The sequence below is a fragment of the Entelurus aequoreus genome, linkage group LG09 (genome assembly GCF_033978785.1).
Source record: "Entelurus aequoreus isolate RoL-2023_Sb linkage group LG09, RoL_Eaeq_v1.1, whole genome shotgun sequence".
NCBI lineage: Eukaryota > Metazoa > Chordata > Actinopteri > Syngnathiformes > Syngnathidae > Entelurus > Entelurus aequoreus.
Window position 1 is genome coordinate 41,668,761 of NC_084739.1, and position 26,418 is coordinate 41,695,178.

General features: G+C 37.8%; 1 protein-coding gene across 10 annotated transcripts in view; it reads left to right on the forward strand.

Moving 5' to 3' along the window:
* LOC133657441 (cilia- and flagella-associated protein 46) overlaps nt 1-26,418 on the forward strand; it is a 105,326-nt gene that overhangs the window by 33,303 nt on the left and 45,605 nt on the right. For 7 of the 10 annotated variants that reach the window (XM_062058771.1, XM_062058777.1, XM_062058773.1 and 4 more), the window contains 20 exons: nt 427-608; nt 3,002-3,133; nt 3,288-3,453; nt 3,834-3,900; nt 4,027-4,162; nt 4,262-4,445; nt 4,621-4,774; nt 12,855-13,078; nt 13,398-13,493; nt 17,829-17,936; nt 18,049-18,207; nt 18,366-18,514; nt 18,846-18,944; nt 19,030-19,090; nt 19,702-19,854; nt 19,949-20,149; nt 20,227-20,333; nt 20,528-20,710; nt 22,956-23,094; nt 24,324-24,518. In XM_062058771.1, coding sequence (XP_061914755.1) covers nt 427-608; nt 3,002-3,133; nt 3,288-3,453; nt 3,834-3,900; nt 4,027-4,162; nt 4,262-4,445; nt 4,621-4,774; nt 12,855-13,078; nt 13,398-13,493; nt 17,829-17,936; nt 18,049-18,207; nt 18,366-18,514; nt 18,846-18,944; nt 19,030-19,090; nt 19,702-19,854; nt 19,949-20,149; nt 20,227-20,333; nt 20,528-20,710; nt 22,956-23,094; nt 24,324-24,518 — 2,895 coding nt within the window. The remainder of the gene's footprint in view (nt 1-426; nt 609-3,001; nt 3,134-3,287; nt 3,454-3,833; nt 3,901-4,026; nt 4,163-4,261; nt 4,446-4,620; nt 4,775-12,854; nt 13,079-13,397; nt 13,494-17,828; nt 17,937-18,048; nt 18,208-18,365; nt 18,515-18,845; nt 18,945-19,029; nt 19,091-19,701; nt 19,855-19,948; nt 20,150-20,226; nt 20,334-20,527; nt 20,711-22,955; nt 23,095-24,323; nt 24,519-26,418) is intronic. The other 3 variants (XM_062058774.1, XM_062058775.1, XM_062058779.1) reach the window with 3 other exon arrangements.

Below are 26,418 nucleotides of genomic sequence, written 5' to 3' on the forward strand. Positions count from 1 at the left end.
TTTCTGTTCAATTTGATGGTTCTACTTCTTCTTTCTTTTTTCTGCCCTAAATATATACTTTTAGATCTTTCTGTGTCTGCTCTTTTCCCTGTTGCATGCCAGCATTATATAACAATGTCTCACCTCTGCGTCCTTTATTACATTCCATCATTTTTAAAGGCCTTTTACTCTCTTTTTAATGTTCCTTCTTTATTCTAAATCAACGCTTATCTCACCCTTATCCTCATTGTCCTTCATCTGTCCCCTATCGCTGTCTCTGGCTATAACTTTTTTTGTCCCACTGGTTCTCATCCCTTGTGTAGATAATTCCTTCATGTAATTGTTTTGTGCTTTTCTCCACTCTTGTCCACTAAACGTAATCCCTTGCCTCCTTTATCACAGTATTGTCTTACATATTTCCTTTTGTTGCTTTTGTCTTATGCAAAGCTGGTGACCATTGTGTCTAATGGCAACTGGACTGATGCTGTAGTGGAGTTGCAGATATGGTCTCAACTTGCCACATTCTGCCACCATGCCAAGGAGTACCGCTTAGTGTTGAACTGCACTAAAAAAGCGATGCAGCTTGAGGATGCTGCATCAAGCTGCCTCAGCTCCAACCCTTGCCTTTTGTAAGGATACTGACCTATCTGTCATGTTATTATGATACTGTATCTTAAGAGTAATAGACCCCCAACATGTGTATGGCCTTCAAATTAAGCTCAATGTTTTGTTATGGAATTCACACATAGAGGAGTGGGTGAGTTATTTGCTTGCAAAGCTCCACCGGGGTGCATGGGCTTATTTCGCAGAATAGCAGTCAATATTCTTTATCAAGTATTGCTTGTGATGTGGGCCAACGGTGGTCAGCCTCTCAGTGAGATCGTGTTGACTCTGCATGTTCTGTCTTGGTACTTCCTTTCACATCCCATAAACATGCAAGTTAGGCTAGTCATATACTCTAAATCAGTGGTCCCCAACCTTTTTGTAACTGCGGACCGGTCAACGCTTGAAAATTTGTCCCACGGACCGGGGGGTATTTTTTTGTCATTAAAAAATTCAATCATGCGTGCTTACTGACTGTATCCCTGCAGACTGTATTGATCTATATTGATATATAATGTAGGAACCAGAAATATTAATAACAGAAAGAAACAACCCTTTTGTGTGAATGAGTGTAAATGGGGGAGGGAGGTTTTTTGGGTTGGTGCACTAATTGTAAGTGTATATTGTGTTTTTTATGTTAATTTAATTAAAAAAATAAAATATGTTTTTTTTTTATTTCTTGTGCGGCCCGGTACCAATCAATCCACGGACCAGTACCGGGCCGCGGACCGGTGGTTGGGGACCACTGCTCTAAATTATCCATAGGTGTGAATATGAGTGTTTGTCTATATGTGCCTTGGGATTTACTTTTGACCAATTTAGGATGTGAGCCCTTTCCCCCGTGATAAACTCTAGCTCACCCTAGACATGAAAGAGGACTAGCTATATTACTGATTTGCATGTGACATTATGTTCGGTTGATATTGTCTTTGATACAAGCACATGGAGGTCAAACACAGCGTATTACTACTAATAAGTCAATGGAAAGCAGAGTGAAAATGTGCTGTTGTTGCTTGTGGAAATGGTTTCAATAGATGTTTTGGCTTTAAGGTAAACAGATAAACAAAAACACAGAATGGTTGTCAAGTGGAGCCAAAGTTTGCAGTTACCACTTTGTCACTGTCTGTATGAACGTAAACTGTAAAATCCTTAAAATTGTTTTATGTACTTTTCTTATTCTCCATATACTGTATTTACATATGAGCAGTTTTCTTTATGAATTGGATACATGCATTGTTCTTGCATAGCATTTTTGATACAATGTTTAGCCACAAGAAAATATCTCTAAATAGTCTCTCGTATGCTGCATATTATATAGCAATGACTTACTGGATTTTGCTTAATATTGTTGGAAACCAAACATTGTTGAATAACAGGGAAACAGCTGAATAGCTAAACAATAAGACACAATATTCAGTTTACACAATTAAAACAACTGCAGACATGAATTATAAATGACTGTAAAATAGTTTTGTATAACCACTTATTCTCATGGGTCACGATCACTGCAATACATGGCAATTAAATGTTGGGTAATGCACGTATAAGTCTAACATTTATTTTCATTGCTGAATGCAGGACACAGCTAGATGTAAAAAAATGACGTGTCTCCATACTTTTGTACTTGTGAGTGTAACAGGAGTGCTGTCGACTAGATAGTTTGAACAGTCTACTTCGTGATGATGAATCTTTAACAGTAAAGTATGTATTTGTAAGAATGTATGGATCCATTACATTACATTCACTTATTTTTTTCATGCTGTCTGGCTTGTATATACACCTCTAAACCTTTCAAAACGCAACAAATTTGGCACTTCTGCAAGAAAATAAACAGCAGTGTGTGACCCTCACCACCATCTGTAACCCGGAAATGCCTTCAGGTCACGTGGGTGCAGCCCAGCAATAAAGAATGAACAGATGGATGCTGGCAGCACGGTGGAACAGGGGTTAGTGCATGTGCCTCACAATACGAAGGTCCTGAGTAGTCCTGGGTTCGATTCCTCGCTCTTTCTGTGTGGAGTTTGCATGTTCTCCCCGTGACTGCGTGGGTTCCCTCCGGGTACTCCGGCTTCCTCCCACCTCCAAAGACATGCACCTGGGGATAGGTTGATTGGCAACACTAAATTGTCCCTAGTGTATGAATGTGAGTGTAAATGCTTGTCTGTCTATCTGTGTTGGCCCTGTGATGAGATGGCGACTTGTCCAGGGTGTACCCCGCCTTCCGCCCGAATGCAGCTGAGATAAGCTTCAGCACCCCCCGCGACCCCAAAAGGGACAAGCGGTAGGAAATGGATGGATGGATGCTTGTAATGTCTTTCTTGGAATGTATCTATTTATTTTTATCAATGTTTGGTGTTCTGGGGACTTGATTTATCAATGGTTTCTGATTCATGGCTAATTTATCTCTTCACATTCTTAGGTATGGCTTACCTGCAGTGAATGAGATGCTCAGCAGTGCTGCTTGTCTGAGGGGTTTGAGCACAATTCACGAGTCCATTGGAAATTTACATATTTACATGACAGGCATGGACATGCTTCTGTCTAGTGTCAGGTGCTGTCCTTGGTTTACATACATACTAACATAACTTACAGCCTGTATGGAGCTATTTCTGCTATTTTTTTTGTAATTATTTAGTTACTCAACACAGATATGAGACATAAGATGGATTATGGCCATCGTGTGCTGTATATTCTGTCATTCACAGGTATGCACAGAAGGCTGGGAGTCCAGAACTGTGTCTTCGAGCTGCCAGATATTACTGGAATGCTTGTCTACCTCTATCACAGTCACCTGAGGAAAGACACCATCTTAGAGAGCCACTGGAAGCAATTCTCAATGCACTCATCCTCATTTTTACCAAATATACAAGTGTAAGAACACATGCACTCATATACTGTACATTGTTAATTTAGTTTTTCAAAGTGAGATTTGAACAGGGACTGGAGCAAATAATGGCTGCTACTGTTTTGTGTTATTTATTTAATGTTATATTTCTGAATAACATAAGTATACAGGAAGCAGAACTCCAAAACATATATTATGTTGAAATGTATTAATGTGTTGGCAGAACTTGTTGAGAAGCTCAGGAAGGAAAAATGGATAGTCAAATGTGGCTCTTGTGAGGATTTTGAATTACCGTATTTTGTGTCTAAAAACATACCTGAACAATGGCGCTTATGAAACAGTTTGAGGATATTAGAAAACTCCAATTACTCTTCTTAAATATTCATTTATTTTATTCCATAAACAGGACAAAGTAAAGGGTTCTCAGACTTTGGCAGCGGTCCCTCCTGGGAATTCCAAACCTGAAGCACCAAGTAAGAGCGACATTGATTTTGGCATACTGTTTCTGTATTTCAATAGTATTTTGTAACATGAGCACATGTTTCTCATACATTAAAGATTTGATTTTTGCACTATTCTTTCTTTGTACCTCTGAGCAGATGAAGAAGTCCTAACCCTGAGATCATCGATTTACTGTCTGTTGCTTCAAATACACATAGACAAAACAGACTGGAACGGTGCTCTGCAGCTGCTGGATAATGCTGTTAGAGATATGCCTTCCTCCAAACACAGACTGTGAGTAAACCAAATAAACCAGTGACGATCGAGAGCAGATGAAACACACCTTACAAAGTATAGTATATCCATAGGTTGTTGCTATCTGTATTTGTCCAGAAATCTGCTGAAATATCGCATACAGATGAAAGCACGGCTGGGTGAAAGTGTGTTAATGGACATGCAGACGTTGCAAGGCAAAGAAGAACAGCATTGTTCATTGATGTGGCACAAAGTAGCACTGTCTTCTTGCGATGTAAAACAGCAACTGAATTGCTTTCAGAAATCTCTCACCTCTTTATTGGTAAGCTTGTACCTTGTTGGGGTCAACAAATATATGCTTCTACTACCATCTTGTGGAATCATGACATCATTACAACTTTTTTACAACAACCTTAGTTTTGACATACTGTAGGCATCCTTAACTATCATATATTTACAATATTTCTTTGTTTGTGTACTTTGTTTTGGCATATAAGAGTGAAGAAAACCAATGGCAAAAAGTCGGTTTCATGCTACAATTTGGAGCCTGGCTTTACTCTCACAACTTATCTAAAAAGGATGCCCAGCACCAGGTTCAGTGGGCCATTGACATTCTCCTTCACTTAGAAACCGAGAAGTCAGAAAAAACAGGTACAAATCAGTGACACACCTCGCTGACAATACAGTGTACACCACATCACACACCAACATAAAAATGTTTTACAATGTTGTACATTATTTGTTTCAATAATGTGGGAAATGCATGATTCCAGTGGCAACAGTGTTTATATGATGTGCTTTACATGCAAATACCACATACTAATTCCTCACAATTTACAAAAATACTAAGGTAGTCAACATTTACTTGTTAAAGAATGTGATTAATATACAAAAATTGTGTTATCATAAATGAATAAAGATTAATCACAGTGTGTGTTTTTACAGCAGGAAGGTGGCGCGCATTGTACAGGCAGTAACCACATCACATGCCTGTGTGATGCTAGTTAGCGCGGTGTACAATTGCGCCATTCAAAACAAACTGCAATGAAATCCTAGATAAAACTGAGGCAATGTGTTAATATTTCCGTGACAAACCTTCTTATCATCAGCGCACATCAATTTTAAAATAGCATCTTTAAGTGAAACGTGAACATGAAGATGGCGCCACTAGCACGAATGCTACATGGACAGCAAACAACAGACAACAAATTGCTGGCTAAGTTTATCTGTGTTTATCACAGATAAGTTAAACAATGCGTTTTTGAAATGGACAGCCACTGTGGGTAAGCCAAGGAAGAGTAAAGTTAAAGTACCAATGATTGTCACACACACACTAGGTGTGGCTAAATTATTCTCATCACCCTGGATCACCCCCTGGGAGGTGAGGGGAGCAGTGAGCAGCAACGGTGGCTGCGCCCGGGAATAATTTTTGGTGATTGAACCCCCAATTCCAATCCTTGATGCTGAGTGTCAAGCATGGAGGTAATGGGTCCCATTTTTATAGTCTTTGGTATGACTCGGCCGGGGTTTGGACACTGCCGAAGTAAATGATGCACTATGTAAAGTTGTTTATGGGTGCCTTTATTACATTATTTATATATATATATATATATATATATATATATATATATATATATATATATATATATATATATATATATATATATATATATATATATATATATATATATATATATATGTGTATATATATATGTGTATATATATATATGTACATATATATATATATATGTATATGTGTATATATATATATGTATACGTGTATATATATGTATATGTGTATATATATATATATATAGATATATATATGTATACGTGTATATATATGTATATGTGTATATATATATATATATATATATATATATATATATATATATATATATGTGTGTATATATATATATATATGTATGTATATATATATATATATATATAAATGTATGTATATATATATATATATATATATATATATATATATATATATATATATATATATATATATATATATATATATATATATAAATGTATGTGTATATATATATATATATATATATATATATATATATATATATATATATATATATATATATATATATATATATATATATATATATATATATATATATATATATATATATATATATATATATATATATATATATACGTATACATATATATACTGTATATGTATGTATGTATGTATATATATTACTTTACATCTGTTACTTGTTTGCTATAGACTGCAAAGACGTTTTTAATTCTTATTGTACTTACTGTCCCCAAGTTTTGAGCAAATCAATGACCTGCAGTTCAGTAAAACATTTAAAAAAAAACGTTCAAGGCCGTAACTAGGATTTGTCAAATACCAAATTGGTTGTCCAAGAGAAACTTTGAAATTCTGAAATCATGGGTATCCCAGCACCATATAAATTATATCACCTTGAGCAACACAATGACTTTCCAGAATAGCAAAAGCTTTAATTGAGAGATAACTACCACTTATCTAACATCTTTGATAATCAGCATGATTTTGTCACAGTCCGCTCTTTTTATTAACTTCCAGAAATGTAGCATATTCAACAAATTTAACATCAATAAAATATATATTTAAAAAATATTCCAAATTCACAACCACGACCAGGGTCCCAAGATCGTATGCTTTGCACTACAATTACTAATAACATCTGCCACATGACATCTGCCACGGAGCCACCGGAAGTAATGAAGGACATTTTGCTCTCATATTTTAATTAGTGACAGAGCATGATGTTTGGGGTAAAATTTTATAGGGAGTGCCTTGTCATTCAATAATTAACATTTTATTGTGCTTCTTCAAGCAAAATGCCCCGCACACTGATCGCGAAGCCCTATGCAGAGAGCATGTTCTGCATTTAGGGCGGGTCAGCAACTGAGTGACATGACGACAGAGTTGTACCGATAGCGTTTCACATTAATTTAATTCAGTTGAAAGCAACATTAGTTACATCAGTATGATTTAATGTTAACGTTATGTTGACAGCACACTTCTGATTGGATAATGTTTAACGCAAAAGTGGACTTTGTTTTGTTACGTTGTTAGAGATGTAGCGGGCTGTGCATGACCAAAGATCGTAAATTATGAGAGGATGTTCTACCGCATGGTGATGTTCCTCGCACACAATGTCTTAGACCAGGGGTCTGCAACCTGCGGCTCTTTTAGCCCGCTGTTGTGGCTCTAGCTAGTGTATGCTTCTGTGTACTGTAGTTGCTACGCTGTCCCTTGTGGCACCGTTGTGAGTCTTTCAAAGTTCCGCATCAGCCATTAAATTCTCGGGGCAGTATTTTCTGGTGATAAAAAACCATAACACTTCATTTAAAATGATTTATCTTGTTAGTTTCATTTGTTGCTAATAAACAATGGTAACTAAGGAGGACTTGAGAGTTATTCATATTGACAACATATGAACGTCACACCCCCTCTCCATCCACATATTTTACAATCAACAAAAATGCAACAAACACAACAAAATATGAACGCGAAGGGTAAAAAAAAAAACCCACCTACAATCTGATATATCTGATATATCACTAAGCTTTAGAACTTTGTTGTAAAAATCTCCTGCCGCGTCTGTCCCGGACAACCGCATTTGGTAACACTTTAGTATGGGGAACACATATTCACCATTAATTAGTTGCTTATTAACATACAAATTAGTAATATATTGGCTCTTAATTAGTCAGTATTAAGTACTTATTCATACCTTATTCTGCATGGCCTAATTATACAACCAGTAAGCCATTAACTAAGAGTCTTCCCTCAATAACCTCAGAATGATTGCTTATTAGTAACCCTAACCCTTATATGGGTAACACTTTAGTATGGGGAGCATATTCTAAGTAACAAATACTTAATTTAGAGTTATTTGGACAGTAGGGGGAACATATAATGGTAACACTTTAGTATTAGGAACATATTCACCATTAATTAGTTGCTTATTAACATGCAAATTAGTAACATATTGGCTCTTAATTAGTCATTAATAAGTACTTATCCATGCCTTATTCTGCATGGCCTTATTATACAACCAGTAAGCCATTAACTAAGAGTCTTCCCTCAATAACCCCAGAATTATTGCTTATTAGTAACCCTAACCTTAACCCTCATATGTTCCCCTAGTCTCCAAATAACTGTAAATTAAGTCTGTTACTTGAATAATCAACTAATTAATGGTGAATATGTTCCCCATACTAAAGTGTTACCCCGCATTTCAGGCTGACACTCTGTGGAAACGCTCCCCACCCACACTGCTTGGTGCCTCGTCTGAGCTGCTGTGACTTAGATTACCATAATAACTAATTAGATGACCATAGTAACTAATTAGATGACTATAGTAACTAATTAGATGACCATAGTAACTAATTATATTACCATAGTAACTAGTATATCATGCAAAAGTGCAGATTCCAACCATTGAAATACTTAGTATAGTTCGGGGGTCGGCAACCCGCGGCTCTAGAGCCGCATCTTTAGCGCCGCCCTAGTGGCTCTCTGGAGATTTTTCAAAAATGTATGAAGAATGGAAAAAGATGGAAACAAATCTATTTTTTTGTTTTAGTATGGTTTCTGTAGGAGGACAAACATGACACAAACCTCCCCAATTGTTATAAATCACACTGTTTATATTAAACATGCTTCACTGATTTGAGTATTTGGCGAGCGCCGTTTTGTCCTACTAATTTTGGCGGTCCTTGAACTCACCGTATAGTTTGTTTACATGTATAACTTTCTCCGACTTTCTAGGACATGTTTTATGCCACTTCTTTTTCTGTCTCATTTTGTCCACCACACTTTTAACGTTGTGCATGAGTGCACAAAGGTGAGTTTTGTTGATGTTATTGACTTGTGTGGAGTGCTAATCAGGCATATTTGGTCACTGCATGACTGCAAGCTAATTGATGCTAACATGCTATTTAGGCTAGCGATATGTACATATTGCATCATTATGCCTCATTTGTAGGTATATTTGAGGTCATTTAGTTTCCTTTAAGTCCTCTTAATTAAATTTATATCTCATGACACATGTAATATGGCTTTAAATTTTTTGCGGCTCCAGACAGATTTGTTTTTGTATTTTTGGTCCAATATGGCTCTTTCAACATTTTGGGTTGCCGACCCCTGGTATAGTTGAAGACTTGACTTACGGTCATTAGAAAACATCACTGCACATCATAATGGCAGCTACACTGTACATCTTAAACATCTAAAAAAATGATTTGGGAATGTCCTGCGGGCCAGATTGAAAAGTTTAACGGGCCGCATGTGGCCCCCGGGCCTTAATTTGCCCAGGTCTGTTCTAGAGTGACATGTATATGTAGCTTTAACTTCATTATAGTTCACTTCATTATAGTGATCAAATAGGTTTTGTGGCTCCAAGTGGGTTTTGATTTGGTGGAAACTGGCCCAAATGAATCTTTAGATGCAAAAGTCAGTCATAACATCAGCCTTTTGTGACCTAAAAAAAATACAGACAACATGACCTCGATGTCCTCAATGGTAGTTACAGCCATGAAAACGTCACATTCTGACTACAACATTGCATTTGTTTCCTAAAGCAAATTGTATTTATGCAAGCAAATAACTAATGATTAATCACAGTTTAAGAGTGTAATTGATTTAATTTTAAAAAATAATCACTTGACAGTCATAAAAAAATACATAAATATGGGTTTAGATCAGGGGACGTTGCCAGTTTGTGATGCCCTTTAAAACACTTGTGATTATGGCTACAGTATATGAATGCATTTTGATTGATTGATTGATGTACAGCAGTCATATTGACTTTTCAAGGCATATGCCAAGTTACCCATAAAGAGGTCACCTCCCTTAACCTTAGGTGTAAACTTGTGATTTGTTCAATTCCAAAAACTGCATTCCTTAACAAATGTGTTCATGTTTGAAAGAGATCAGAGATTATTATTTTAACAATGTTCAATATCATAGACATGTTCCTCACCATACTAATGACTAAGTACTCATACAACTAATATTGGTCATTAGTATTAGAAACACTCCACTATGTTGCAGTTCTGTTTAACGCTTTCACTTGCTACCATTGAATTTCTTACATGTGTAGTTTGGGTCAAGTAGAATTTGGGTAAATTAAGTATTTCATATTTAATCAGGCTGTGGCTTTTTCAGGTGTCTGTCTTCATTTAAGGAAAGGGACTCTTGTGGGTCCTTATGTAACGGGCCTGGCTGAGCCCCAGCATTCTGCTCAAAGCTCGAACTGAGTCAGCCGAATTAGAGTGCAAGAGCCGAGGAATCCACTTAAAAGCCAAAACTGTCAATGCAAACTCTTTTAATGTGTCAGCAATAGGGGTGTCCTGCTACGATGTTGATATTGGATATCGGCCCGATATTAAAAAAAAAAAAGAACAAGTATTGGATTGGGTGGCGTGGCGTGGCTCAGTTAGTAGAGCAGCCGTCACTGTCTTTGTGTTGTTCGGCAAGACACTTTACCATACATACTCCAAGTGCCACCCTCACTGGTTTAAATTCAGCTTAAATGTAGATAATGGGTTTCACTAAAAGAGCTATATAAATATAATTCACTTTACTCCATCGGCTTGCATCTAAAATCTCTGATGCAAGCAGTCCTTCAGCATGTTTATTTGTGCAAAGCTCGACAGCCAGTTAATATCTACATTTATTCAAATTGGGAATGCAACAATATGTACATTTTATGTCACGGTTATTGTGACCAAAATGATCATGGTTATTGTTATAATCGTGATACAGTTGAATGTGCTCAAAAAGTACTTATACACACACTGGAATCTGTATTATATTATTAGAACATGCCCGTAACTATTATAAGTAGACACACTGTTAGAAAACCAACTATTTTGCATGTTTTGTTTCTTATGCTTCATTAATAGTGTTTTTTTCTTGGTAGTTTGTGTTTTAATGGCTAAGCCTTTATTGTTCTCAATATTGTTTTTCTGTAGCACTTTAAATGTATTTAAATGAAAAGTATACAACAAATAATATATTTTATCACTATTTATTACTTCTGGTGGGCGCTGTGTCCTTGAACGCACTGTAAAAACACCTCTGTCTCTTTTCCTATGAGTAAAGATTGATCACTCTAAGAGACACCAAGAGAGCACAGCTTAAATAGCTTAATTGCTCAGCAGTGTGTTTATATAAGTTTAGAATGGGATATGTTGTCTCCTAATGGGGGAATACCTTAAAGACTCTTATTTTCATGTCAGCATTTAAGCTAGCAAGCTGGCGCCAGTCTGTGAGTTTATCAAAGCGCAGCTATCAATCTCGTTTTTTCTGTGATTTTAATTTAACGTTTACCGTACGCAGTTTGTATTTTTTTGTGTTTTAGTTAACTTTAACTTTAAAAGGTAAACATGGTAGGCTATATGCTACTAGAAGTGATCAACTCCACAACAGCTAAGCACACAATAGCACACAAGCTAGACCTTCATAATAAGTGTCCTTAATTAAACAATATCGCAGTCTAAAACACTGTCAATGTAAACTAATAATTGTTTTAGCTTATTTCTTACAGATACAAAGTCTCTAAAGCAGTGATAAATATATATCCAGTAACAAACATGTTCACATCTTTCTACTTACTAAGTCATGAGCTTAATTTAACAAATTATTGTAGCCACTAAATGTCGCCAAATACCAATTACAACTACACTTCAACTTAGATACAGTGTAAGTCCAGTCTAGAACATCAATACTACATAGGTTAGTGTTTTTCATATGTACAGTTGTTCTCTGTTCTAGCAATTTCACTTGATCAAGCCTTCTTTAACATACCAAACTACAAAATAATACACGTATGTATGATTCGTGCTGATATTGAATCAGATCTATATCAGTATTGGCCAATAAGCAAGGCTCTAATATTGGTATCGTATGGGAAGTGGAAGTTCGGGACACCCCTTGTCAGTGAGTAAGGTTTACCAACGTACACTCGCACATACCCATAGTAGCTCGTCTCCGTTACACTTGATATATGCTTGATGTCAAGAGTAGATGTCAAATATACATCTGTGGCTTTTTGGTCTAATAATGTGATAGGAATGTTTGCAAAGATTGAGCTGTTTTTAGAAAGTTTAATGGTTTTAGGTCATCCGAATAATAACTGCTGCAGCTCTCTTAATGAATACTTTTTTGTCAACTTTGATTCTCTGCAGTCTAAATCCCAAATACAATATGCCATAGAGGTCTTTGTAAATCAATATACTTATACTTACTTTTGAGTCTCTGCAAAACTATATTAGAAGATGCATGATCCTTATACCTCCTTCCACTTTCTCCAGTACCATTCCTTAAATCTGACGCATCAGACCTTTCTGACTTTGTAGTTCATCTACTTTCAAACAACACAGTGATACTTTTTATGACAATTTCTGGGTATTTTTAATCTTTCACTTGCTCTTTCATTTCAGACATTCTTCAAAGGGCAACGATTATATACAATATCAGACAGATTATTTTGTGCAGTCCAAATATTACATTCAGAATATTAACAATAATACACAGGATAGACAATAACATGTGATAATTGATTTGTTTTGTGGCATATGCTAATTGATTTATACAAAACTAAATAAATGAAGGTGATTTAACAAAACTAAATATGTGTTAAAACATAACTGAATACTGTAATTATGCAAATTTGTGATATTTTGTCATTTTTGTGTCTAGAGGACGAGTGTCAGGAAATGGATGGGAGCTCAGTGAAATGTGAGACTCTGGCTGTTGTCCAAGGGTTGTCATTCACACAAAGTGTATCTACTCTAAGGGAGGTCCAACGCCTTGACAGCTTGGTACAAGCACACACTCTGCTTGCTGTCATGGCAGACAGGAATTCACCCGAGCACCAGTTTAACCTACTTAGAGCTTACGACTTTGTACTCCAAATATGGAAGGTGAGTAACTTTTATAAAGCTCCTAAATTTTAAATAAAGTTAAAGTATTCCATGGATATTAACATTAAGGAATATAACTCATAGACACAAGGTTATAATATGTATCATTAAAAAAATAAACATCAAGATCCAGAGTACATTATATTGTAAATGTGAATGTAGAGGTTGCCCTCTAGTGGGTTCTTCAGACCACCACAGACTGCCAAGAATTCAGGATATAACACTGTTTTATTTTTATCCAATGGTGCAAAGTCTTTTGCTTTTCAGCACAGTGTCTTTTCTTATCCAACGGTGCAAAGTATTTTGCTTTTCAGCACAGTGTCTTTCAGCAGTACCTCCAACTACCACTCCTCATCAATTCTCATCAAACACTTATTTGGAAAATCCCACAGGTGAACAGGCTAATTGTGAACAGGTGGGTGTCATGATTGGGTACAAACGCAGCTTCCATGAAATGCTCAGTCATTCACAAACAAGGATGGGGCGAGGGTCACAACTTTTTGAACAAATGTGTGAGCAAAGTGTCAAACAGTTTAAGAACAACATTTCTTAACGAGCTATTGTAAGGAATTTAAGAATTTCACCATCTACGGCAGTGGTCCCCAACCTTTTTGTAGCTGCGGACCGGTCAACGTTTGAAGATTTGTCCCACAGACCGGGGGGGGTTTAATTGTTTTTATTTTTTTTTTGTCATAAAGAAATACAATCATGTGTCACGGACTGTGTCCCTGCAGACTGTACGTTTGTATATTGATATATAATGTAGGAACCAGAAATATTAATAACAGAAAGAAACAACTCTTTTGTGCGAATGAGTGTGAGTGTAAATAGGGGAGGGAGGTTTTTTGGGTTGGTGCACTAATTGTAAGTGTATCTTGTGTTTTTTATGTTGATTTAATAAATAATAATAAAAAATAAAAAAATTTACCAGCGGCCTGGTACCAATCGATCCACGGACCGGTACCGGGCTGCGGCCCGCTGGTTGGGGACCACTGATCTGCGGTCCGTAATGTCATCAAAAGGTTCAGAGAATCTGGAGAAATCACTGCAAGGCCGAAAACCGACATTAATTGCCAGTGACCTTTGATCACTCAGGCGGTACTGCATCAAAAACCGACATCAGTGTGTAAAGGATAACATCACATGGGCTCAAGAACACTTCAGAAAACCACTGTCAGTAACTATAGTTTGTCGCTACATCTGTAAGTGCAAGTTAAAACTATACTATGCAAAGCCAAAGACATTTATCAACAACACCCATGAACGCCGCCGGCTTTGCTGGGCTCGAGCTCATCTAAGATGGACTGATGCAAAGTGGAAAAGTGTTCTGTGGTCTGACGAGTCCACATTTCAAATTGTTTTTGGAAACTGGACGTCATGTCTTCCGGACCAAAGAGGAAAAGAGCCATCCGGACTGTTATAGGCGCAAAGTTCAAAAGCCAGCCTCTGTGATGGTATGGGGGTGTATTAGTGCCCAAGGCATGGGTAACTTACACATTTGTGAAGGCACCATTAATGCTGAAAGGTATATATAGGTTTTGGACAACATATTTTGCCATCCAAGCAATGGTATCATGTACACCCCTACTAATTTCAGCAAGACAATGCCAAGCCACGTGTTACAACAGCGTGGCTTCATAGTAAAAGAGTGTGGGTACAAGACTGACCTGCCTGTAGTCCAGACCTGTCTCCCATTGAAAATGTGTGGCACATTATGAAGCCTAAAATACCTTAATGGAGACCCTGGACTGTTGAACAACTTAAGCTTCACATCAAGCAAGAATGGGAAATAATTCCACCTGAAAAGCTTCAAAAATTGGTCTCCTCAGTTCCCAAACATTTACTGAGTGTTGTTAAAAGGAAAGGCTATGTAACACAGTGGTAAAAATGCCCTTGTGCCAACTTTTTTGCAATGTGTTGCTGCCATTAAATTCCGGGTTAATGATTATTTGCAAAAAAAAAATCAGTTTCTCAGTTCAAACATTAAATATCTTGTCTTTGGAGTCTATTCAATTCAATATAAGTTGAAAAGGATTTGCAAATCATTGTATTCTGTTTTTATTTACGAATTACACAATGTGTTAACTTCACTGGTTTTGAGGTTTGTATGTATATTCTTACACACACACACACACAGATATGTTTACCTTGCGCTGTGGAAGGCGGCTGCATCTCCAGTAGCTCTGCAGTTCTAGCTCTTTTAAAGTTATCTTTCTCCGACTTTTCCTATTTTTTTTTAATGTTTTCCATGAAGACATAGTGAATCCCTGTACATATCCAATGGATACTTTTGGCTGTTTTAAAAGACCAGGAGCCAGCTTTCTTTCTTTTTCGAGAGAGGAGCTGCTCACCCTGAAAACAGTTGGGCGTGCTGGCTTACGATACCCCATTCCAGCATAGCTGAGGAAGAATCCTGGTTGCTGCAAAGCGGGGGCTAAGCTAAATAAAGGTTAAGCGAGAGAAAAATCGACGGCGCTACAAACCATCCATTCCTTCCGCCATCATGGGGAATGTGAACCCATTGCCAAACAAGATCGACGAGCTTCATGGACTAAAAAAACTGCGTGCGTATCGAGAGAGCAGCCTGTTTATCTTCATGGAGACGTGGCTAAACCACCTCGTACCGGATGTTAACGTGGACCTGCAGGGATTCACCGCAGTGAGAGCTGACAGAGACACTAAAGGATGTGGGAAAAGCAAAGGTGGGGGGCTCATCATATACATTAACAACCGCTGGTGTAACCCGGGACATATCTCCGTAAAGACAGTCTTGTGCTGCTGGGACCTGGAGCTACTAGCTGTTAGCCTCCGGCCATACTATCTGCCGAGGGAGTTCAGCCACGAGATCTCCCTCTGTGTTTACATTACCCCGAGGGCAGATGCAGCCAATGCATGTGAGATGGTGCACTCTATCACATCAAGGCTAGAGACACAACATCCTGAGGCATCTTTCATCATTTCTGGGGACTTTAATCATGCTACTTTGGACTCAACATTGGCTGCTTTTTACCAGGCTGTGCAATGTGCCACGAGAAACAACAGGACAATCGACCTGCTGTGTGCTAATGTCAGGGATACATACAAGGTCACACCCCTCCCCCCACTAGGGAAGTCTGACCACAATCTTGTTCATTTGCAGCCAAAATACATCCCCCTGGTCCAAAGACAGCCTGTTAAAACTTTCTCTGTGAGGTGGTGGTCCCCTGAAATGGAAGATGCCCTCAGGGACTGCTACAACACCACAAACTGGGATGTGCTGCTTCCACATGGTGAGGACATTAATGGGCTGACTCACTGTCTCACAGATTACCTCAACTTCTGCGTAGACGTGACCTGCCCTGCTAAGACTGTTCGGTGCTACCCTCATAACAAACCCTGGGTAACACAGGAGGTTAAAGCTGTCCTCAACAAGAAGAAAGCTGCCTTCAAGAGTGGGGACAGGGAGGCAATGAGAGCAGCACAGTGGGAGGTGAAATGACACGCGAGGGAGGCTAAGGACAGCTACAGGAAGAAGTTGGAACAGAAGCTGCAGCAGAAAAACATGAGGGAGGTCTGGGAAGGTGTGAAAACCATCACAAGCCACAAGACAAAGACCAGAGCAATAGGGGGGACAATAGAGAGGGCCAATGAGAACTTCTTCAACCGGTTCAACCAGCCTGTGTCCTCCCCATCCCTCATCGCAGCCACCCCTTCTTATTCTCCCTTCAGCACACCTCCCCCGCAGCCATGGCAGCACCCCTTCCTCCTCCTCCTCCATCCCCTCTATGCAGACATTAGTCATCTCTGTGGACCAGGTCAGAGGTCAACTGAGGAAGCTACACCCTAGGAAAGCAGCAGGCACCGACAAGGTGTTCCCCGACCCCTGAAGACCTGTGCTGCAGAACTGGGTGAACCACTCCGGCGGATCTTAAACCTCAGCCTGCAGCTGGGGAGAGTACCCACCCTCTGGAAGACGTCAGGCATCGTTCCAGTTCCCAAAAATAACTGCCCCAGTGAGCTGAACGACTACAGACCAGTGGCGCTCACCTCTTATCTAATGAAGACAATGGAGCATCTCTTTCTCAGCCTCCTCAGACCACAGGTGCAACATGTCCAGGACAGCCTGTAGTTTGCGTAGTGGGCAGGCGTTGGTGTGGAGGATGCTATACTTTACCTGCTGCACCGAGCCCATTCACACCTGGATAAGGGAAATGGCACTGTGAGGATCCTGTTCCTGGACTTTTTAAGTGCCTTTAATACTATCCAGCCCCGCCTTCTCCAGGACAAGCTGGACAGAATGTGAGTGGACCCTTACCTTGTTGCCTGGATTTCGAACTACCTCACCGATAGGCCACGGTACGTCAGACTGAAGGACATCACGCCTGACACTGTGATCAGCAGCACCGGAGCACCGCAGGGAACGATGCTGGCTCCTCTGCTCTTCACCCTGTACACCACTGACTTCTGCTACAACTCGGATTATTTACTCTTTAAATTATTTTAAATTCTATCTCAAATCTGTGCACTGCTGCTGGAATTTAAATGTTCCTGAGGGAACTCTCCTGAAGGAATCAAGAAAGTACTATCTATCTATCTATCTATCTATCTATCTATCTATCTATCTATCTATCTATCTATCTATCTATCTATCTATCTATCTATCTATCTATCTATCTATCTATCTATCTATCTATCTATCTATCTATATACATATATATATATAATTTGCAGTTGAAAAGCAAACTCTCTCTCTTTCTCTCTCTCTCTGCAGGTGTCAATGACTGTTTTTTGTGTGACGTCCAATGAGCTTGCAAAAACTCAGTCATGTCATTCCCCTACTACTGCTGTGACAAAAAAAGAAAAGGGCAAAGGCAAAAAAGTGAAAGATGAATAATTTTCTTTATTATTTGGTTGATTTGTAGAATATCGTTTCCATTAAAGTGCTTGTTATAGTAACACTTTTTTATTTTGTGTGTCATCTGCTTGCCCAGCCGCCCCCCGCAGAAGTGAAACCCAAAACTGTATTGGATCCAACACTTACTGCTAATCTGGATTATTGGGTTAAATACACTTGTCCTGATCAGGTCCGTTACATGTTCAAAACCAACTGTAACCCCCAATGTATCAATATTCATAGCATTCCAAAGCAGGTAAGGCTACTTTCTGCACAAATGTTTCTGCTGTTATACCTTTTCTCATGTCGATTTAGGTCTTAAGAAGTACACTGCAAATGGCTTGTGATCTTGTGATTCAGACAGGAGCAATACAAAGTATTTTGATTTTTTTTTTGTTTTGTACTTTGCTTTAGGACCAGAGCTTGTATTATCTTAACCTACTGGAAACGGAGCTCCACTCACTTTCACTCAGTCACCTGACACTGCCCATATTGCATCTAGCTGAGACATTGGCTTGTGACCTTTTGGAGAGGAAGAGCCTCTCTGACCTGTATCGACTCAGGTAAAAATACTGACACATTAGTGGTTTGTCAAAATAGTATTTGAATAGGTTTAATGGTACCCTGTGATTGACTGGCAACCCCTCCAGGGTGCACTCAAACTCTCGCCTGAAATCAGCTGATAGGATGGTTCCAGCTCACCTGTAACCCTAAACAGCCTAGGTCATAGAATATGAATTAATGGTGAACATATGTGTCAAAAGGCAAACGTTATGTCTGAAACAAGATTAACATAGGGGATATGATTTTGTAAAACTTGCTGTATTTATTAGTTGCTCACAATACATCCAATAATGCATGGCCTTCACATTGCTTCTCTTCTTACCCCATTAGAATAGTGAGGACCTGCAGTCAGCTTGGCATGGAGACACATTCCCCGTATCACGATAATCTCTTGAATCTGATTAAACTACCAGAACAAGAACAAATTGGGTATGTAAGGGCTGTACAACTAAGGATTGTTTTTGTTGTAAAAGTAGCCTCATTAATCTTCAGCAAATGATATCCATGACTATAGGTGCCACAGAGCAATCACTCTTTTACGGGAGAGAAGAAGCCTCTGCAACCCATGCAATCAGGTGAGCCTGTTTTTTTTGTTTACTTTTTAATTTAAAAAAAATACAAATCTGCTTCATTGTTACATAAAATTCAACAAAGTCAGAAACAGTGATGACCGTAAGTCTAAAAAATGTGACATTATAAACTCCAAGGAAGCGAAAGACGAAACTCACAAACACTTTGAAGGAGCTGACAAAGATACACATTTCATCCACTAATCATCACCAATAAGGCATTTATAATCATAATTTTTATTATTTGCTTGTCGTTCATACTGCACAACTAATGGTGTGAATTAATTATCCGTAATACACATGGAGAAAGGGTAGGATTAAATAAATTGTGCTTTTTACTCTTTTCAGACATGTCAATTTGCACAAATGTATCAATTTGATGTTCATTAATGTAACTTGTTAAAGCATGTCTGAAACAAATTAATCATTCCACACCACCCCATACATACCAAATAAGGTTAAAGGTACTTGTTATTGTTGCCACAATTAAAGAATGTTTATGTAGTTTGAAAAAATTTGAGTGAAGGTATTGGTATTTTCCCCATATTGTCAAATATGCCTTTTTAATTTTGTACAGTATAAACTGAAAAAAGGGTTATAATTGTGTGTTTTTAAAGAAAGCTGGAATGAATGAAATGTCTGAACCAAATCTACAAAAGAGGAATTTGTTCAGTCTGGATATTTGGGTAGACAAAGCTGAGGTCTGCCTGGGAATGGGGCTGTTTCAAGGAGCCAGGCAGCTTCTAGCCGAAGCCCAGTTGGTAGCATCAGTGAGTAGTATATTGGAAATGTTTGTTTTTTTGTTGATGACTGATGACGACGTGGTAAAGTTCATTTCCTGTGTTTAATCAAATTGCTTTTTAGGAATTTGAAGACAAGACAGTAATGGGAAGAATCTTCCTCAATGTGGCTGTTCTGGCTAGTGACGAACAGAACTATGCACAGGCTCTTTATCTTCTGGAAAAGGCTCAAGCATTAGGTGGGGACGAGCACTTCTGGTACAAATTCACTCTCACAAAGATCACTGCTGTAGTAGGTCAGAGACAGAAAGATGCACAAGGAAAGGTAAATATCATACAGTTAAGAGTTTTAGACTTTAATTTTCCCAAGTTTGCACATAATCACAATATTTTTTTAAACAGATTGATCAAATTGTAAAGCAAGGCTGTGAGGCTCTAAAAATTGTTCTGGAGCAACGGATAAACCGAGTACCAGGGATTACCTTTTTAATTACATCATTAGAAATGAGGTAATTCCCTTATGCAGCCTGCTAAGTAGTTCAGTTGCCCTTTTGAAATAAAATTTCTAATATCCATCTATTCATTGCAATTACATATGCCCATCTTTTTAAAGGGGCTGCAGTTCTAAAACTGTGTTGTAGAGATCTACAATGCGATGACATCAGCTAATACATCTGATAATGTCATTTGTGCTGTGTTACAGGGGTGCCATTGAGTGTATACGCGCCATTTCTGGCAATGATCCTGGAGATGTACATTGCACAGTGGAAGTTCATATGCTGATAACTGCTTGCGAGACACTTAAACAATGTGCAAGGGTTTTTGCTCAACTTACCTACATGGAGCATGCTGCAAAGAGCAATGAAGAGTGCATGTATGGTCTGAGGTGAGTGAGGGTAAAGTTACTCCAGATTGTGTATGGTATTGACGCAATGACTCGTATACGCAGATCAAAATGAATTGCAAAGACTTACAATAGATGCACGTAAAAATGCATTGCGTATACCTGTATCAAGATGGAGCTATGTTTTATTTTGCAGCGGTACCTCAACTTTACCATGTCCCAACTTAAGAGTATTTTGAGATAGGAGCTGTCTCTTGGCTAATTGTGAATGCTTTAAGGTGCAATTAAATATTTGAAATACAAGTATATTTTGCTTTAGTTGCCGTAGGGAATGCCACAGTGAACCCCGTAAAATCCAACCACAACATCTCGTCTTACTCGCTACCATTAGTCTATAGCTAAAAAAACAACATAACGTTGTTTTTCCAACAATGGTAAGGAAGGAAGTTAGTATGAAAAACAGTGCTGAGAAGAAGTGGATGATGTTCATTGAATTAAAGAAAGAAATCATCCAAAAACATGACCGTGTGTAGCCAACTTGGCAAACTAATTTGAGCGTACCACTGCTAGTCCGCACTAGCTGACTGAAGCAAAATGAGTAAAATAAAAAACCAAGGACGATAAAACAATATCTAAACTGGTGACATGTACACTATGCCTAAAAATGTTGAGAAGCTGCTGATTGTGTATTTGATGGGAAGAAGCTTACTGTAAAATTTCACTTTCCAAGGTAATTGCTGTAAATTATTAATACATCACTTCATAAAGCTAAAGTAGTTGTTAGACGATCTACCGTATTGTTTTCTATACAATATTTTTTTATTATCTAAAAGTTTATTTTTCCTTTTTAAAAAGCATGTTACATGTTAAAATTGTGGTGATTTAGAGGGGCAAGCACCGATTAAATTGAGTTATTTGAGATACAAATGTTTTGAGTTAGGAGCTCTGTCACAGAAGCATTGAAGCACATAAGTTGAGGGACAACTGTATCGGTTTCCAAATTTAGCACAATTTGTTTGCAAAATATTATATTGGCTGCATTTATTCTCCATAATATTACATCGTTATTTGTTATTATATGCACTGGTTAATTTGCGTGTATATGTACAGTGGGGCAACTAATTATTAGAACTCTTACTGATTTTGTTTGAATGTTTACCCCTTGACAAAGACATTAACCAATTATTGTACATTGGCGAAGTTGGTAGAGTGGCCGTCCAGCAATCGGAGGGTTGCTGGTTACTGGGGTTCAATCCCCACCTTCTACCATCCTAGTCACGTCCGTTGTGTCCTTGGGCAAGACACTTCACCCTTGCTCCTGATGGGTGCTGGTTAGCGCCTTGCATGGCAGCTCCCGCCATCAGTGTGTGAATGTGTGTGTGAATGGGTGAATGTGGAAATACTGTCAAAGCGCTTTGAGTATCTTGAAGGTAGAAAAGCGCTATACAAGTATAACCCATTTATCATTTACATTTAGTTTACCAGAGACAGACATAATCTAAAACATTTAATAAAGGTTAAAAAAAAAAAGTTGTATTTGGTTGAAAGAAATAAGTATTTCATCCACTACCATCCAGCAGAAAATTAGATCCATGTGGTCCGATTCATTTTCTTTTTTTGCCTCTGAAGTCTTGTCGCTCCAGCAAGAAGCTGATAGAGACCATCACAATTTGAAAATGGATGAAAATAGTCAACTGCCCTCACTCTAGAGCTCCATGTACAATCTCACATTGTGGGGTAAAAATGGTAATGATGAGGGATAACATTATCAAAGCTTGTTGATAATTTTAACAGCGATAATTTTGACAACAATAATTGACCGCAGTCACAAAGAAAGCCATTGGTAACACACTTTGCTGAAATTCATTAGATACTGAGGTGCCCGCCTGGTCCCTCTGCTCAAGAAAGCGCACGGACATGCCTGCCTGAATCTGTCCACTGAACACCTGAATGATTTAGAGAAGGTTTCTGAGAATGTGATCTTGTCAGATAAGACCCAGATAAGGATCAAATGCTTATTTTAGTCAATCAATATTTATTGTTATCAAATCATTTTGTAGTTTTGTTTTCTTGTTTTATCTGTCTCTCCTCTGTGAGAAGACATAATCCGGATCAAATACTGTAATTATTCCCCCACTGTAAACCTTCAAATGATAATGCATAAAAAGTCAAAGTAAAACAATTGTTAGAGGTTTGCTTACACCCATAACCTTTTCCCAAACGTCTTTCACCCTTTTACATATTGTGTTCCCCTGACAAACCCCTTACCATCATCATCCTTCTGAAGATTCCTGGCTGACATGGCTACAGACAACAAAGAAAAGCAGCGCTTCTTGCTTGATGGACTTTCCTGCATGCAGTTAGCCATCTCAGATCAAGAACGTGTGGTACTGAATGCTCATAACTACCTCCACCTGGAAGAGGAGGTAAGTCAACCGCACATATTTCACACCCAAGTTAATTAGAATTTATTTCAAGAGTCTTAAGTATTAATTTTCTGTTTTACATTTCTACTCATTTTAATGCCAGTAACCTTTTTATTCATTTGTGAGAGGTAAGATTTGGTTGAAAAGAGAGAGGAACCAACAGATAGAGGCTGTTTTTGACTGCCCACTTAATTATCCAATAAGCTGCATAAAGTAGCCAATAAATTGTTGAATCCTGTGCTGTGTCAAACAATATCAAGAGGAAATTGGACCTAAGAAAAGGCATATGTTTTCATTATGTCACATATCACAAATTTAGCAATATTCTAAAAGAAGCAGATAGAGCTTTCATTGCTGTATCGTTGTGTCAACGCCAGATAGATGATAGAATCGAATTATTTGGCAGACACTATACAATATTTATGAGGATGTGCGAGAGCTTGAGAAGCAAGGATGGCCAAGCAGAACACCGGTTGCTTCTTTGATTTACATGTTGATAGAATCATAAAAAAAATGATTGAATGAACAACCCTCAACCCTGCTAGATCCTAGTAGAATTGGGTTTCTGATGAAATCCCTGTTCTGTGTGGACTCAGCTGTCTGAGAGGCATGGTGATAACGCTGTGCTCTCAGCAGAGGGTGCTGCTACCTTGGCCTCCATTCTTTAGTGGCCAAAGTATTTGTTGAAGTCAACCCTTTAATTTAAACTGAGAAGGAACGAGGTAAAGAAGCTCTGCTTCTATACTCCTTTTTCAGACAAGTTGAAATTGTAACCTTGAATGCATGTTCGAAATTAACTAAAACCTTACCATTACCAGTGGTGCACATATGCGCTGCACTTATAATTTGCTTGTACCATATTAGGGATAAATATCAAATTCAGTACTTTTAAAGCTACTGACCGATTTCCATCATTAGTAGCCTACTAGGTATCAATTCACATAAAATCAAGCAGTCAGCTTAACTGCCTCTAACTAATGTTACAATTTTCCATGCCAATAATAAAGTAAAAAATATATAGTATAAATATAAGTATACAAAAATTAAGTATGCTTGACACTCTGTGTACAATAAGGCTCCAGATGTGTTCACTCAATACTAATTGGTTCGCTATATACATGCTACTGATTAGCATACAAAGTGTGTAGCTCTCATATTTATTCATGACCTTTGCTGTGTGCACTCTTTCTGTTGTGTTTTCTGTTTGTCATGTGGACTTTTTTTGCCAGAGTTGTGGAGTTTTATTGTCACCCAAATGGACACTGCTGCGCATGCGACTCACCCTAGCAGAGGTTTGCTTGGCAATACAAGAAGAGCACTGTGAAGAACTGCTAAACCGAGCCCGTGCAAAGGACAAGACAATCGCTGAGATAGCAATTGAAGATTTTATGCGAAGTATACCTGAACCCAACTCTATTGAACAGGTTAGAACAACCACTAGATGGCATTCTACTCTTGCACGTTCTACAGTAAACTGCAGATCTCCCAAGGCCAAACTTCTGTGACCTGGAGGTGGAAGTTATGTCCGCCGTCTTATATATCGGGGGTCGCACGGTGATCATATTCCAGGATTGTCTCTATTCTCACCAAATTAAATATTTGTTTCTTTAACTTAAGCCTCACCTTTATATAGCCCCCGACCCAAATGTAATACTAATAATTCCTCCTTGCTACCTAACCAGCTCCACAAAATAATGTGTAGTATGTAATTTACATAGCCTTGTGTATTAGATGCGTGTCAGAGTGTTTAGTAAACTAATTAACTGTTTGCATTATGGGGGTTGACAGTTTGGTTGACAAAAATAGGCACTATCAGAAAACTTTTATGGGCCACATTTTTCTCCAATAAACATTGATTTGGATCTTGCTGCACCTACCCAATGTTTGTTGTAAATCTGTGCTGTAGTTTTTGTGTAATTCTGCCCACCAAACAACACTTGTCTAAAAACATTTGCTTTGTCCTTGTTGGAGGTAAGAACACTGAACTCTTTTGCCATTTAAAAAGAAGAATAAGGCAATGGCAATAGTATTGGCCAATACTTTTAATAACAAATTGTTAATTCAGTATAAACATATTTAAAAGATGAAAGAAACCATCAAGATGTGAGAGGAAGTACATTTAGACTTTCATTATTACTTCAGTCACACTCAATGAAATATATACTATTATATATATTTACTGAGAAGTGAATGGCTAAAGTTTAGCTTTTGTAAAACGGTATTGCAGTGTCAAGTGTGACAATCATTATCTCTATTTGGGGTTTTACAGCCACCCCTAATAACTACGTAAAGAATATTGGACCAAATTTTGAGGAAAGGATTCCAGATCCCGGAACAGTTGAGGACTTGAATGACACTATAGACAGAAATCCCAACTCAATGTTTCTCACGGACACGACAAAATAGGAAATTATCAAAATTGTGAATATCTCTAAATGTATATCCAAAACCTCAACTGATTGTAATGTAATTGATATGAAAACTATAAAAAGGTAAGATATTTCAGAACTTTTAATGTGTATCAGTATCCTATCATTTATTTCTAACAGGAAAACACAATGAAAATAGCAAAAGTGGTACCAATTTATAAGACTCGAGACAAAAAACAGTTTACAAACTATAGACCTGTTTCCTTACTTTCACACTTTTCTAAAATTAATGAAAAATTAATGAATAAAAGTGGAACACTTGCAGACAACCAACAGGGATACAGAGTCAACATTTCAACATCAATGGCATTAATCGAAATAACGGACGAGTTTACCAATGCAATATACTGTATGTTAAACTGTGCTGCTACAGCGTATATGGATCTAACAAAGGCAATTGACAAAATTAAATGAAATATGGGGAAACAACTACAAAAGTGCACTTTATTCACAAACCGTGTTACAAAAGAGGTCAGTTTGAATAATACATAATGTTGGACATGGGGAACATTCTAACCCTTTATGTATTAAATCAAAAATATTACGTTTGGTGCATTTGCAAACAACTAAAAGTATGCACAAAGAAAATTATAACCTGCCACGCAAGAATGTACTATAATTATTCTCATCAAAAGAAGAGAAATATAGCCTTAAGAGAAAAATCTAATTAAAAAAATGTGTATGCACGTACAACACTTAAAACATTTAGCATATCAGTATGTGGAATTAAATTATGTAATGGATTAAGCAAATAAGTAAAACTAAGTATACTAATCTGATCCAGTTTGAGAAACTGTTCAAACGCAAAGTGTTTACCAAGTACAATGAAGAAGAACCTTGACAAACATCTTGAACCTTTCATCAAACTGTATTTATTGTGTATTTATGTATCTAA